Raw genomic sequence first — 16,286 nt, 5'->3', positions numbered from 1 at the left:
CCCTATGCGACTTGGGACCTTCGTACCTACGGGACCGCCTCTCCTGGTATGCCCCGCGGAGGACCTTAAGGTCCACAAATAATAATATTCTGGAGATCCCGAGTCATAAGATGGCTAGATTGGCCTCTACTAGAGCCAGGGCCTTTTCAGTACTGGCCCCAACCTGGTGGAACGCTCTTTCCCAGGAGACCAGGGCCCTGCGGGATTTGTCATCTTTCCGCAGGGCCTGCAAGACAGAGCTGTTCCGCCTGGCCTTTGGGTTAGACTCAGCCTGACCCCTGTGTTTTCCTCCCTCATGGCTATTTGGATTTATGGCCTACTTGAAATGAGGCTGCACTTTAAATTTTAATACTGTATTTTAATCTGTATTTTAATTAATTGTTTTTATGTTTTATTGTGGTTTTGTTGGTGTTAGCCGCCCTGAGCCCGGTTTTTGACTGGGGAGGGCGGGGTATAAATAAAAATTTATTATTATTATTATTATTAGGGTTAGGGTTAGGGTTAGGGTTAGAAGCGGACCATTTGGATCCCTTCCAGTCAGGATTCAGGCCTCATCATGGGACTGAAACTGCCTTGGTCGCACTGGTCGATGATCTCCGGCGGGCTAGGGACAAAGGTAAGAGCTGTTTCCTTGTTCTGCTGGATCTCTCAGCGGCTTTTGACACCATCGACCATAACATCCTTCTGGACCGTCTAGAGGGCTTGGGAGCTGGGGGCACTGTCATGCAGTGGTTCCGCTCCTTCCTCCTGGGCCGTGTTCAGAAAGTGGTGGTGGGGGATGAGTGTTCAGACCCCTGGGCGCTCACTTGTGGGGTGCCTCAGGGTTCTGTCCTCTCCCCCATGCTTTTTAACATCTATATGCAGCCACTGGGAGAGATCATCAGGGGGTTTGGGCTGGGTGTCCATCAGTATGCTGATGATACCCAGCTCTACCTCTCTTTTAAATCAGAACCAGTGAAGGCGGTGAAGGTCCTGTGTGAGTGCTTGGAGGCGGTTGGAGGATGGATGGCGGCTAACAGATTGAGATTGAATCCTGACAAGACAGAAGTACTGTTTGTGGGGGACAGGAGGCGGGCGGGTGTGGAGGACTCCCTGGTCCTGAATGGGGTAACTGTGCCCCTGAAAGACCAGGTGCGCAGCCTGGGAGTCATTTTAGACTCACAGCTGTCCATGGAGGCACAGGTCAACTCCGTGTCCAGGGCAGCTGTTTATCAGCTCCATCTGGTACGCAGGCTGAGTCCCTACCTGTCCACTGACTGTCTCTCCAGAGTGGTGCATGCTCTAGTTATCTCTCGCTTGGACTACTGCAATGCGCTCTACGTGGGGCTACCTTTGAAGGTGACCCGGAAACTACAACTAATCCAGAATGCGGCAGCTAGACTGGTGACTGGGAGCGGCCGCCGAGATCACATAACACCGGTCCTAAAAGACCTACATTGGCTCCCAGTACGTTTCCGAGCACAATTCAAAGTGTTGGTGTTGACCTTTAAAGCCCTAAATGGCCTCGGTCCGGTATACCTGAAGGAGCGTCTCCACCCCCATCGTTCTGCCCGGACACTGAGGTCCAGCTCCGAGGGCCTTCTGGCGGTTCCCTCACTACGAGAAGCCAAGTTACAGGGAACCAGGCAGAGGGCCTTCTCGGTAGTGGCACCCACCCTGTGGAATGCCCTCCCACTAGAGGTCAAAGAGAACAATTACCAGACCTTTAGAAGGTATCTCAAGGCAGCCCTGTTTAGGGAAGCTTTTAATGTTTGATGGATTTCTGTATTTTAGAATTTCTGTTTTTTTGGAAGCCGCCCAGAGTGGCTGGGGGAACCTGGCCAGATGGGCGGGGTATAAATAATAAATTATTATTATTATTATTATTATTATTATTATTATTATTATTATTATTATTAAACCACTGAAGCTCAACCCAGATAAGACCGAGGCACTGTTTGTGGGGGGTTCCCTAGACCAGAGGGGTGGGAGGTTGCCTGCTCTTGATGGGGTTGTGTTCCTTCTGTTATATTATGTTTTTATGTGTTAGAAGCCACCCAGAGTGGCTGGGGTGGGGTATGAATGAATGAATGAATAGATAAATAAACTGCAAATAATCAATCTTTCAATGAACTTATTTTCCTGTTCTCCTTTAATCAATTTTCTACTGTGTTAATTTTTGTTGTGTTCCATATTCTACCAAATTCAGCTATCAATGGAGTGATTATTTCCTTCCATTTTGCTGCTATGCACATTTTTACAGCTGTGAGCAAATTTACAACAACTTGATTGATGTCACTAGCCAAGTCCTTAAGATAACATAATAACACTATTCTGGGATTCTGTATTATTGAAACAGCTGGCCACTTCATTAATCGGATCAAACATATTGGTCCAAAAAGACTGCATTATTGGACAGATTAAAGAAAAGTGCAACATATATCTGCATCTCCAGCAAGAATCATTTGCTTAATTCCAAAACTGATAACTTAGAGGGGGGTAAATCCCAATAATATTGTACACAAAAAAAAAAAATCCAAATCAGCTGATTTTTAAGTTAACTAGCATGTATTCCTTCATGTTGAATCTCATCTGGATCTCGTGTCCCAAGTCTCTTCTTCATAAAATGCCCACCATTTAATTTGCTTCAAATCACCCCTGGCCACTTGGGTGAAAGTCTCAGTTTCTAGAAACAAGGCTTCTGATGAGAAGGCAGACTGAGCTTTAATAAGGGCATTTGGATGTTGCCTCTTTTCTAGGCCCCAGGTTCTTTAAGGACTTTACAAATTAGGACTGGCACTTGTAATTGTGCCTAGAAATTTTCAGTGAGCACACCTAACTCTGCTGGATTTTCGCCACTGAATTCTGAGGCTTCCAATTTCAGAATGATGAAGAAAACTGCATTAGGTATAATCCATTTAGAAAATGGCAGCAAATAAAATTGAGAAGTGTGCCTTTTAAAATACAAATTAAAAGTTCATTTTCTTAATAATGCCCTTTAATTGAAAAAAATAAAGTTATTGCTTTTTGAGATGCCAGTTAAGAACCTCAAAACCGTCACTTTAATTGTTTTCAGTTTTCCCTGCTAAATGGATTATGAGAAAATTAACAGCCCCAACTACTGAAGATTTACTTCACCAGACACCATCACCAGTTTGCATTGTGATGGAATTATAAGATTGCTGATACACTGTTAACCAAGGGGGTGAATTTATATAGTTTTATTAGATTAAAATGAGGACATATATTTCAGCAATCACATCTCTCCTGCCTAATGATTCTTCAGGACTGGAGAGCAGGCTTCCTTTTTCTTTTCTTTTCAATGCAGGAATGCTTTGAGGAATTCATTGTAGGAGATTTTGGAAGTTAATCCTTTGTCATAATATTCCAATATGTGAAAGAACTCCTCTTCAGACAAGTCGATGCCATACTTGCGGAGCACCTGCAGAACACAAGGAAAACTGACATTGCTTATTGTTAATTAGGAACAATCCGGGAAAGTTAGCAATAGGCAACCAACATAGAACTGGAGCAAAACTGCCTCGTATAGAATACCTGGACTTATTTTCTACCTAAGGTTCCCAGGGTTCTACCTAATTACCCCATCAAGGGTGTGGGGTAATTTGTGAATTAGGCCAAGTGCACTATGATAAGTTAGTTACAGGTAGATAACCGTGTTGGTCTGAGTCGAAGCAAAATAAAAAAATTCTTCAGTAGCACCTTAAAGACCAACTAAGTTTTTATTTTGGTATGAGCTTTCGTGTGCATGCACACTTCTTCAGATACACTTGAAACAGAAGAGTCAGACCCTTATGTATATTCAGAGGGTGGTGGGGGTGGGTGGGAATGGGTGATGGGCTGATAGGAGTGGTAAACCTACCAAGTTTAAAACCATGGAGCCACCTGGGATGAACAAAGACATAGGATTCTTATCTCATTATGCGTGATCAAGCTTTCTTTAACGCCTCAGCCCTTGCTTTTCCCCCGCAGGACCTATTGCAGTCATCAGCAGTCGTTATCAGCCGTCAACAGGTTTACCACTCCCATCAGCCCATCACCCATTCCCACCCCCCCCCCACCCTCTGAATATACATAAGGGTCTGACTCTTCTGTTTCAAGTGCTGCCCAGGACTCTCTCCTGCTGTGAGTGCCCACAGGCCCTGTCCCTGCCTCCTTCCACCTGGCCTAGGGCGGGGCCTGGAAGGTCTCATAAAGGACTGCTGCCGCTGCTCTGCTGCTGGTGCTGCCCAGGACTCTCTCCTGCTGTGAGTACCCACAGGCCCTGTCCCTACCTCTTTCCACCTGGTTTAGGGCGGGGCCTGGAAGGTCTCATAAAGGACTGCTGCCGCTGCTCTGCTGCTGGTGCTGCCCAGGACTCTTCCTGCTGTGAGTGCCCACAGGCCCTGTCCCTGCCTCCTTCCACCTGGCCTAGGGCGGGGCCTGGAAGGTCTCATAAAGGACTGCTGCCGCTGCTGGTGCTGCCCAGGGGAACTTGAAACAGCACAGAGTTCTTTTTAAAATGCTCTTTAAAGAATTTTTTATGTTTTTATCTTCTTTGGGGTGGTAGGTGGGAGGGATTTTTAGTTGGGTGTGGGAATCTGTTAAATTTTAGTGTATTTGTAATTTTTATTGTTTTTGGTTTTATTGTTTTATTGTCTTTTTTGTGTTCTTCTTTTGTTGAGTTCTTTGCTGTTTTTTACAGAGGTTTTATTTTGTTTTTAAGGGGAGGGGTCAGGGCTGCCTGGGAGGGGGTCCCAGCAAGCAAAATGGCTGGGGCAGATTCCACAGGGGGGGGGGTGCACTGGAACAACCAATCTCAGTGGTCACGGGTAGGAGGAGGAGTTACGCTAAGACCAGACCATGTCATTACCGAGGAGGCAGACTTAGTCGTTGTCTGAGGACTATCCCTGCCTCCAGGTCTGGTCCTGACCGGACGGATATTAGAATAGGCAAGGGATACCCACATGACCTGAAGGTGCTGCTGTGCAATGCCAGGTCGATGATGAATAAGACCACCGCCATTCACGACCTGATTGTGGATGGAGGATTTGACCTGGCATGTGTGACAGAGACCTGGTTGGAGGAAGCCGATGGGCCCGTTCTTGGCGCTGCTTGCCCACCAGGTTTCTCTTATGCACAGCAACCCAGGCCATCTGGGCGGGGAGGGGGGGTTGCAGTGATTTTTAGGAAGTCATTAGTTTGCACCACGCGTCCTATTGGGAAGACCCAGTTCTCTGAGTGCATGTTCTGGAAGTTGGGCAATAGAGGCAGTACAGGATTCCTTTTGGTGTACCGACCTCCCCGCTGCACCAAGGATTCCCTGCCCGAGCTGCTTCAGGTCGTGTCGGATGTGCTCCTGGAGACACCTAGCTTGGTTGTCTTAGGGGATTTTAACATCCATGCCGACACGACCTTACAAGGAGCCGCTCGGGACTTCGTGGAAAGCATGGCCACCATGGGGCTGTCCCTGAATAAGTCTGGCCCAACTCATAGCCGCGGACATGCCTTGGACTTGGTGTTTACCTCTATGGATGTTGGTGATCTGACATTAAGTAAAAGCGAAACAAAAGAAGTGCCATGGTCAGATCACTTTCTGGTGCAACTGGACTTCTCCGCAACCCTTCCCCTCTGCAGGGAGGTGGGACCGATTCGGATGGTCCGCCCCCGCTACTTAATGGATCCAATTGGCTTCCAAAGAGTGGTAGGGGATGTTTTATCCCATGTCGATGGCCTTTCAGCTGATTCCCTGGTGGCCCGCTGGAATGCGGAGTTAACCAGCGCTATTGACTGTCTGGCTCCGAAGCGCCCTCTCAGATTGCATGGAGCCCGGACAGCCCCGTGGTTTTCCCCGGCGCTGAGGGCAATGAAACAGTCGTTGAGACGGCTAGAGCGCCGGTGGCGGAAAACTCATTTTGAATCAGACCGGACACGGGCTAGAGCTCAACTTCGAGCCTACCAAGTGGCAATGGCAACGGCGAAGAGGACCTTCTTGACCGTCTCCATCGCATCTGCAGAAAACAGCAGCAGGAGACTCTTCCAGGTGGTTCGCAATTTAGCGGAACCACCTGCTCCATCCGGGCCCAGTACGGGCCACATGATCTCCTGCAATGATTTTGCAAAGTTTTTTGCAGATAAAGTCGCTCAGATTCGGGAAGAGGTAGACTCCACCGTGGGAGCAGGGCCGGGGCGGGGGAGTGCTAGAGTCCTGTCTAGTCAAGTTTTGTGGGATCAATTTCAATCTGTTACCTCCGAGGATGTGGACAGGCTGCTTAGACGAATGAAACCAACCACCTGTCTCCTTGATCCTTGCCCATCCTGGCTTATAAAAGCTAGCCAGGAAGGGCTGGGCGATGGGCTTCGCGGGTTGGTAAATGCTTCTCTCCATGAGGGAGCCTTCCCAGACCCGCTGAAAGAGGCGGTTATTAAACCGCTTCTTAAAAAACCATCTTTAGATCCGGCCAATATGGCCAACTATCGCCCAGTCTCAAATCTTCCATTCTTGGGCAAGGTGATTGAGCGAGTGGTTGCGGAACAACTCCAGGCACGCCTGGAAGAAGCGGACCATTTGGATCCCTTCCAGTCAGGATTCAGGCCTCATCATGGGACTGAAACTGCCTTGGTCGCACTGGTCGATGATCTCCGGCGGGCTAGGGACAAAGGTAAGAGCTGTTTCCTTGTTCTGCTGGATCTCTCAGCGGCTTTTGACACCATCGACCATAACATCCTTCTGGACCGTCTAGAGGGCTTGGGAGCTGGGGGCACTGTCATGCAGTGGTTCCGCTCCTTCCTCCTGGGCCGTGTTCAGAAAGTGGTGGTGGGGGATGAGTGTTCAGACCCCTGGGCGCTCACTTGTGGGGTGCCTCAGGGTTCTGTCCTCTCCCCCATGCTTTTTAACATCTGTATGCAGCCGCTGGGAGAGATCATCAGGGGGTTTGGGCTGGGTGTCCATCAGTATGCTGATGATACCCAGCTCTACCTCTCTTTTAAATCAGAACCAGTGAAGGCGGTGAAGGTCCTGTGTGAGTGCTTGGAGGCGGTTGGAGGATGGATGGCGGCTAACAGATTGAGATTGAATCCTGACAAGACAGAAGTACTGTTTGTGGGGGACAGGAGGCGGGCGGGTGTGGAGGACTCCCTGGTCCTGAATGGGGTAACTGTGCCCCTGAAAGACCAGGTGCGCAGCCTGGGAGTCATTTTAGACTCACAGCTGTCCATGGAGGCACAGGTCAACTCCGTGTCCAGGGCAGCTGTTTATCAGCTCCATCTGGTACGCAGGCTGAGTCCCTACCTGCCCAGTGACTGTCTCTCCAGAGTGGTGCATGCTCTAGTTATCTCTCGCTTGGACTACTGCAATGCGCTCTACGTGGGGCTACCTTTGAAGGTGACCCGGAAACTACAACTAATCCAGAATGCGGCAGCTAGACTGGTGACTGGGAGCGGCCGCCGAGATCACATAACACCGGTCCTAAAAGACCTACATTGGCTCCCAGTACGTTTCCGAGCACAATTCAAAGTGTTGGTGTTGACCTTTAAAGCCCTAAACGGCCTCGGTCCGGTATACCTGAAGGAGCGTCTCCACCCCCATCGTTCTGCCCGGACACTGAGGTCCAGCTCCGAGGGCCTTCTGGCGGTTCCCTCATTACGAGAAGCCAAGTTACAGGGAACCAGGCAGAGGGCCTTCTCGGTAGTGGCACCCACCCTGTGGAATGCCCTCCCACTAGAGGTCAAAGAGAACAATTACCAGACCTTTAGAAGGCATCTCAAGGCAGCCCTGTTTAGGGAAGCTTTTAATGTTTGATGGATTTCTGTATTTTAGAATTTCTGTTTTTTTGGAAGCCGCCCAGAGTGGCTGGGGGAACCCGGCCAGATGGGCGGGGTATAAATAATAAATTATTATTATTATTATTATTATCTGAAGAAGTGTGCATGCACACGAAAGCTCATACCAAAATAAAAACTTGGTTGGTCTTTAAGGTGCTACTGAAGGAATTTTTTATGATAAGTTAGGTTTACACTGCAGACTAGTTCTGGTTTTGCTCCTCCTGGGAGTTACTGTCACGGTCCGGGTTACAGGCAGTCGGCGTCCCGGCTTGGTGCGTCGGGACTGAGGTAGTCCTGCAAGGCCCTACCAGTCATAGGGCCCGGCTCCTGCACGCACTCCTGAGAGTTACAGTTCTGTGAGACAAGGGCTGGGGATGCGTAAGAGAATTTGCAGCACCTCTCGCCCAGCCAAAGTTCCCAACATTCTTTGGGGAAAGCCATGAAAGTTAAACTACGGTAATACAAAACAGATGCACATTTGTAGTGCATAGAGCCTACAAGAGCATACAGTCTACCCTACTGTTGACCCAACTACGTACAGTGGTACCTCGGTTTATGAACACAATTGGTTCCGGAAGTCTGTTCATAAACTGAATCGTTCATAAACTGAAGCGAACTTTCCCGTTGAAAGTAATGGAAAGTGGATTAATCCGTTCCAGATGGGTCCGCGGAGTACTCAACCTGAAGCGTACTTAACCCGAAGCATGGGTGAAATTGGTTCCGGAAGTCTGTTCATAAACTGAAGCGTTCATAAACTGAAGCGAACTTTCCCATTGAAAGTAATGGAAAGTGAATTAATCCATTCCAGATGGGTCCGCAGCGTTTGTAAACCGAAAATTCGTAAACCGAGGTGTTCATAAACCAAGGTTCCACTGTATTCACAATTGCTATGGGAATCATGTCTGATTTTACTTCCATGCTTTCATGTGGGGAACACTGGTGTAACACGACTGAAATATGAGAAAATTCATTTCTAGAAGCAGATATGCTAACAAGCTAGTATTTTACCAGCGCAATGTGGAAAGCTGTATACTGCAAAGGTCACTGGGACTTGAGCCCAGAAATCCAGAAAAATCCAGATTCTGCTGGGTTCTTCTCCCATAACTTTCTAGGTCCTGTCCTGATTAGGACAATCAAGTGTACTACTTTTCAGAGGACATCCTTCCTCTATTTGAAGGGCTGTGACATCTGAGTCTGGTTTAAAGCCTTGGAATTGTCCCATCAACAATTTGCATGTCAACCACAAACTGAGCAGGCACACAGGTGAGTCGGCTGCAGTGTTGTTAAGATGTGTTGTATTTCTGTTTAAAGTATAGTAATTATTTATAATTTTGCTTCCATCCGTATGTTTACACATACCCATTTTATGCAAATATTTGCTGATGCTTTTGCCAACAAACAAGTAGCCACCAAAGCCCTGATTCCACCTTCAACCTGCCAGATCTCTCCAGGTTTTGCAACAGATTGCCAAAGTTTTCTGTTGCTCTACCTGCCTGGGCTCTACACTAATCCTAACCAAGAAGCCAGCATTTGTGAAATCAAAAGTTGAGAATCCTCCCAGAGAGTGGCTGAAACTTTCATTTTTAAGACAAAGGTGAAAAATCCAACAAAGGCTTAGATATCTAGCTGGCACTCATTGTAGCTTAAGGGGATTGGTTAAAACTTCTTGCTCCCCCACCACAATGTTCTGGGTGAATTCTATGGATGCTTTTTCTTTAGTGTTAGGAGAAGGAAATGTTCATTTTGTGGTGGCTTTTAGGAGATGCTTATTATTTACATATGATGTGTTAGAAGTGGGATCACCTTAGAAGATTGACTGGAAACTGGAGTTAAACAAAAACAAAGAGGTTAGTAAAACTACTCAGTGGTTTACCACATGTCTCGCTGGTAGTGGAGCAACTTCCTTGTAACACCATTTAGAAATAAATTGCAAGCCCAGAAGCCTGATCCAGATTGGGACTCAGTTGTGGCGGCAAAGGGTTAAAACCCTCCTACCGCACACATGGAATTTATTAGAACCCTCCTACCGCACACATGGAATTTACTTTTAAAACACCATTCGTACAATTGCTAGCTGCATGGATGATGTCGTGTCTAGCTTGTCCTGCTCCATCTCAGAGCCCAATTTGCACATATATATTGTCATCACCAAGTGAAGAACTTTAGATTTGCCCAGGGTTTTAAATATCTGATGAGACTGATTTAAGCTACTATTTTATCTGCTTGCCCTGTTGCTGCTTTCATTGTCTCTCTTGCCTGTTGTAAACCTTCTTGGATTCATACTGAAAGGCAGTATGTAAATCTATAAAATCAAATTAAAAACTATTTTCTTTTAACTACTAATCTTTTATTTTGATGCTGGTTTTTTGAGCTCCCCTGAGGTCCTGTTTGGATTATGAGGTGGAGCAGGCGTTGAAAAATAAAGAGGCAAAGAAACCTTATATGTTTATCTCTACTACCTCGTCCTGTTGATATGCAAACACAAATTATGCTCAGAGAGCCTGTGAAGGTGTTCTGCAGTGTGCTGCCTCCTCAGGGAGACCCACCTCCACAATTATTAAAACTATACAATGCAAGATATAGGACTCCTCATGGCTTACCCCCTTTCCATTTTCCTTGAGGAATCTCTGTTCCACTCTCACATGGGTGAGAAAGAATAATGTAATTCAATATAATTCTTACACCCACCTGCCTTAGCAAAAAACACACAAATAATGTCAAAAATAAACAAAAAACTGAACAGCTATACAGGGGGGCCAAAGGTGAAGTCATATGGATAGTTGTGTGGAAAAGGGAATTTAGAAGGTATAGTTTGTCATGCAAAGCTGAGAAAAGCACTATTTGCTTCAATTCTCTCTGCGGCACAATTTGAATGCTTGCAAGTTACATGAGCTGGTACCTTCCTTTGCCTTCTGGCTAAAGAGACTCTTCATTTGCTTGGGGTTGTGTGAATATGGGTCTACATAGATGTGTTCCAGGCTAGCAGAGGATGGTTCCGATCCACCAACCTCTGGGTTATGGGCTTCTGCTGTATGTTTAACCGAAATACAGTAACATTTGAAATCAAGACCATGCATCAAACGAGTAAGCTGATCAGCAAGAATCTAAATGTGAAGCCAGCCACCTCATTTATGGAGTCAAGGTATTTTCATTGCCTCCTTAAAAAAGAAGAGGTGGCCATAACTGAAAAGGCCCTGCTTTTTCTAGCCCAAAGGAAGGCTCCATTTGATCACCAAAGTGTGTGGCTCTAAATCCTCACTCAGCCATGAAGCTCACTGGGTGACCTTGGGCCAGGCTCTTGCTCGCAGCCTAACCCCAGGGCGGATAATGTGAAGGAGGAACCTCTATGCCCACCACCTTGAGCTTCTTCATGAAAGGTGGGATATCGGTTCCCTTGCTGCAAGCTGCTTAAGGCTAGTCAGTGAATGTAATTCACATTGTTCTGTCAACAGTCACCTGTCTGAAATCCTGAACACTGAGCTGTCCAGTCCCACTTTCATCATAATACTTGAAGGTTCGCCTCATCGGCCTCCAGCAGTGCAGGATCTGGGGCTGAATCCTCATCATGGCATTGAAAAAGGTCGGCGTTTGTGGCCCACGGGGATTCTGAGAAAGAGGTGGGAAAGATCATTGCTCTTGAAGACCTGTTCAGGCATTGTGTGTGTGTGAAGAAAAGGTTAGTGAGACCAGTGCAAGCCCCACACCTGAGTGCTCTGCTCTGTGAACATCTACTACTACTACTACTACAGTACTACTCATTTTATTATTTATACCCCGCCCATCTGGCTGGGTTTCCCCAGCCACTCTGTGCAACACTTCACAAATAGACTTTCCTAGCGTAGACATCTGCATGTCCATGGGCTGAACCCCTGAACAAGAGTGTGAGAGTCTTAGAGGTTGCCATTTGCATTTGGGAAGCCTTAAACAGAAATCCAGGTATACTCAGGTCAAGCAAATGGGAATATTTCTTTTGACAACCAGCAAGGAGAAGCGGGAAGAGCAGAGCCACAGGGCAGCGGCAGAGCTAGCCACTTGGGCACCCGGAGCGGCACACATGCCATGCGCCCGGAGGCAGGGCCATCCGCCCGGGGGGTGTGATCCGGCGTGGTGGCAATCCACCCAGGTTGTTGTTGTTTTTTGTCACCCTCCCTCAGGGATGACACCCGGGGCAGACCTCCCCCATCACCCCCCTTTCCTATGCCAGGAAATTGGCAGTGGGGCCCCTTACCTAGGAGTGGGCTTCACCAGCTGCCCAGCAATGCCAATACCTGATGTCAGCCCAGCTCCCAGAGGAGGAAGTGTGACGGAAACTTAATAAATGGAAGACGCAGAGAAGATAGCATGGGGGTACGGGCTGGAGAAAAGGGTTTCAAGGTTGTGTAAAGAAAGTATTTTGAGAACCGGTAAACAGATTGTGGCATACTAGAGCAACAGATATGGGCAGAATACTATCGTTATAATTCCTGGTTTTGTTTCAATACTGTATGTGTGTTTTATTTAATTGTGGGGGAACTTGCATTTTAAACCTCCCCAGCAAAAATACCACATTTCCTCATGTCTATTATGGCCTGAGTACTTTAAAAAATAACCCCAAACCATAAAGGCAGGGAATAGGAATGAAGTGCAGCAAATGTCCTGTTATTGCACAACATGCAATAACACAACATGCAATAACAGGGTTAGAATTGCCCTGGACTTGTCTCCCTCCAGAAACAGTGTCAGGTGCCATCTCCTTGGGCATCCGAATCTCCTCAGGTAGCCAGAGAACTTTTACCTGTACTCGTGGATTTTGGATTACAATCCTTTGCAGAGGAGTCACATCTTGGAATTTAAACAGCAGCACACAACTTTGAAGGAAGTCACAGTAGGCAAATTTGCCAACACTATTGAAATCATATTTTGTTACGAGTTGTTTACTTTCTTCTTTGGTTAAATTCAAATTAAATTTTTCCAGTATAGCTGAAATAAACATAGGTGTACAGAGTAAACAACATGATAAACAACCATGTTTTACACATGCACATCAAAGTGACAATTAATTTCGAGTAACGCAGCAAGCCAAATCTGATGAATAACATAGGCTCGCATTGTTGAGGTTCAGTACTTCATTAAAGGGACGTGGGTGGCGCTGTGAGTTAAACCACAGAGCCTAGGGCATGCCGATCAGAAGGTCGGCGGTTCGAATCCCCGCGACGGGGTGAGCTCTCATTGCTCGGTCCCAGCTCCTGCCAACCTAGCAGTTTGAAGCACATCAAAGTGCAAGTAGATAAATAGGAAGGTAAACGGCATTTCCGTGCGCTGCTCTGGTTCACCAGAAGCAGCTTAGTCATGCTGGCCACATGACCCAGAAGCTGTCTGCGGACAACTGCCAGCTCTCTTGGCCAGTAAAGCGAGATGAGCGCTGCAACCCCAGAGTCGTCCGTGACGACAGTCAGGGGTCCCTTTACCTTTTTTACTTCATTAAAGGTAAAGGGGCAAAGGGCTCCCTGACCATCAGGTCCAGTTGTGTCCGACTTTGGGGTTGCGGTGCTCATCTCGCTCTATAGGCTGAGGGAGCCGGCGTTTGTCCGCAGACAGCTTCCGGGTCATGTGGCCAGCATGACAAAGCTGCTTCTGGCGAACCAGAGCAGCGCATGGAAACGCCGTTTACCTTCCCGCCGGAGTGGTACCTATTTATCTACTTGCACTTTGACATGCTTTCGAACTGCTAGGTTGGCAGGAGCTGGGACCAAGCAACGGGAGCTCACCCCGTCACAGGGATTCGAACTGCCGACCTTCTGATCAGCAAGCCCTAGGCTCTGTGGTTTAACCACAGCGCCACCTGGGTCCCTTTTTACTTCATCAGAACATTCTAAATATTAGAGCATTCATAAACCTTAGGGCTGCACATGCTTCCTCTCACTGGAGAAAGGACAGCTGAACATTTCAACAGACTCCACTGAGCCCCCAGCCCCTCAGTCTCCTGCAGCAGTCACGTGATAGAGATATGTGAACCGGGGCTTGAGCTACTGTTTTCTCACCCTGTGATACACAGTAATAGATTTGGCTTCAGAGATGTGCTGCGGAAGGTCAAACCAGAGGGGATGGTGGAAGCCAGATGTGTCGAATCTTAAGTCTGTCCTGTTCACAGACAAAGCGACCTGGAAAGGCCTGCATGGCTACGGAGAGCTCAGCTCCTCTGACTTACCTCCCCATCCTCAATCCCTTCCACTCTTTTCTCCCAACTTTTACAATCCGGGGGCTGCATTGGGTGGCAAAAGTGGAGAACTTTGGGTTACCAAGCGTACATTATTGTTGGAATGGCTCCTTCAACTGAACACACTTTTCTAAAGTCAGGCCCCCTGCTTGCTTCTTACATGAAAGGGACAGAACCGTGATTAAAAAAAAAACATATTGGCTGCCATCGTATCCTTGTCACATCCATCAATATGGTATACTGTATGGCAAAGAACCTTTATGACTTTTTTAGTCCACTAAGTGCCTGCTGACTAAAGTAGGTTGGGAGGGGTGGTGATTTGTTTTCTTTTGCTGCTGTTATCTAAAATATAAATGAATTGTCTATGTATTTAACAACATCAGCTAGGATTCTCCACACACACAAAAAAAATGGAAGGAAGAAGTTTCCACCAAAGATGAATGGATAAGTAAGGTGATGGACTATGCAGAATTGGCAAAGTTAACAGCCAAAACAAGAGAATCTAACGGTGATTCTCTTTGTGGAAGAATGGAAGCCCTTTTAGAACTATATTATATTATAGTTTGATGAACTCGCAAACAGGATTTGAAATATGAGCAACAGAAGGAATTAGAGGATACAGTATTGATGTGCTGGTATAAGAAACAGAAGGCATTGGACAGAGGGGGTGGGGTGGGAAATTAAAACACCATGGAAAATGGGGCGAGAAGTTGGGAAAAGACAAATTTATTATGTAAAATATGAATGAAACAAATAAGCACAAACATCAGATTAGATTAGTATGCCCCAGTAAAGTTTCTCTTTTACGGACTGCCTTGCCAAATTGCCATTTCTAGAAATCACTGTGCTAAAGGACCGACATCTAAAAGCAGTGAAATGAATGGTCCAGCTTCACAATTTGAAATTTCATTCACACAACTTGTATTTGAAGGACATGCCAGAATCCCCTTCTGGTCTGATGCATGGCAGTATGACAGCTGTTTCCTCCTTCCACTTCTTTACCTAGGCAAGATCAATAATGAAGATTTAAGAAAACAACTAACCTAAAAAATCTTGTACTGCAACTTCTCCCACGTGGTCCACATCCTTCTCTCTACATTCCTTCAGTATTTGTCTCCAGCAGTGCTGAACACCTTTTCGGATTTTACCTTCAATCGGTTTACAGTTCAGAATAGGTGTTGTGTGAACTGCTGCAGTAGAAGGCCTGCTGCCTGCTGGGGCCTAAAATTAAGAGGAAGATTTTGACCAACTTGCAATTGAAGACACAAAAAAAGGAGCGCCAAGTGAATAGATTTCTAAATCTGTAGACATTTGATGATGGATTCTTATTTGAATCTTCACTTCATTTTGAAAATCGAAATACTGAACACCCTTTACGCGAGGTTCAGAATTCTAAAGGGCCTGATCCACCAGGGAATCTCTTCTGAGCAATGCTGTCTCCTCATCCTCTTCTCCCTGGCTTCTTGCATTCTGCATGGCTTTTTTTCAGTTCCGGCCCCTCTCAGGTGTGTGCCATTGCCATTCTGAGAGAACGAGGGAGGTATTCATGGTGAGTTCTGGCACCTCTTTTTCTAGAAAAATAGCACTGGCGGCAAGACTTGGGAAATGCAGTTTCTCCAGCACTGCAGTAGAGAGACTGACCTCCCTTCTTCCCCTCCCACCACCACTGAAGCAGCAAGCAGAAGAGTTTGGATTTGATATCCCGCTTTATCACTACCCGAAGGAGTCTCAAAGCGGCTAACATTCTCCTTTCCCTTCCTCTCCCACAACAGACACTCTTTGAGGTGGGTGGGGCTGAGAGACTTCAGAGAAGTGTGACTAGCCCAAGGTCACCCAGCAGCTGCATGTGGAGGAGCGGAGAAGCGAACCCGGTTCCCCGGATTACGAGTCTACCGCTCTTAACCACTACACCACACTGGCTCTCTGCCATCCCAAGCAAGTGGAGAAGAAAGGATTGGGGCAAAGTCATGTGGATAAAAGGGAGGCAGGATTCATTTTCTCTGGCTTAGATTGAAGGCCAACCTCCAGAAGAACCTCCAGCCTCATAGGATGGCAGAGATTATGAGCCAACGAGACCTGAATTTCCAAGCCATGAAATATGAAATCGACAGCATCACTTGTTATAAGTGGGAGCTGAAATGTATGAGTACACCCCTACACCCCCTACCTGTACCAGGCCTGAAAATTATCCTTTCCTAAGAGATCGTGGAGTGCTACCTGCTAGTCAGCGCAGTCTTCATGGTGGAGCCAATTGACGTATTCACCTGATAATCATCACAGGTAGAGAAAC

At 46.8% G+C, this 16,286-nt stretch overlaps 1 protein-coding gene across 1 annotated transcript in view; it reads right to left on the bottom strand.

The window, feature by feature from the left end:
• Positions 1-2,540: 2,540 nt before the first annotated feature.
• EFCAB6 (EF-hand calcium binding domain 6) overlaps positions 2,541-16,286 on the bottom strand; it is a 115,598-nt gene continuing 101,852 nt past the window's right edge. The window contains exons 28-31 of the mRNA XM_060275194.1: positions 15,040-15,217; positions 12,575-12,759; positions 11,257-11,406; positions 2,541-3,421 (exon numbers count right to left, since the gene is read on the bottom strand). Of these exons, the coding sequence (XP_060131177.1) occupies positions 3,299-3,421; positions 11,257-11,406; positions 12,575-12,759; positions 15,040-15,217 (636 nt within the window). The 3' untranslated portion in view covers positions 2,541-3,298. The remainder of the gene's footprint in view (positions 3,422-11,256; positions 11,407-12,574; positions 12,760-15,039; positions 15,218-16,286) is intronic.

Source organism: Zootoca vivipara, chromosome 5 (genome assembly GCF_963506605.1).
Source record: "Zootoca vivipara chromosome 5, rZooViv1.1, whole genome shotgun sequence".
Lineage (NCBI taxonomy): Eukaryota > Metazoa > Chordata > Lepidosauria > Squamata > Lacertidae > Zootoca > Zootoca vivipara.
The sequence above is the reverse complement of the archived record's forward strand: the minus strand, read 5'-3'. Positions and strand labels throughout refer to the sequence as shown.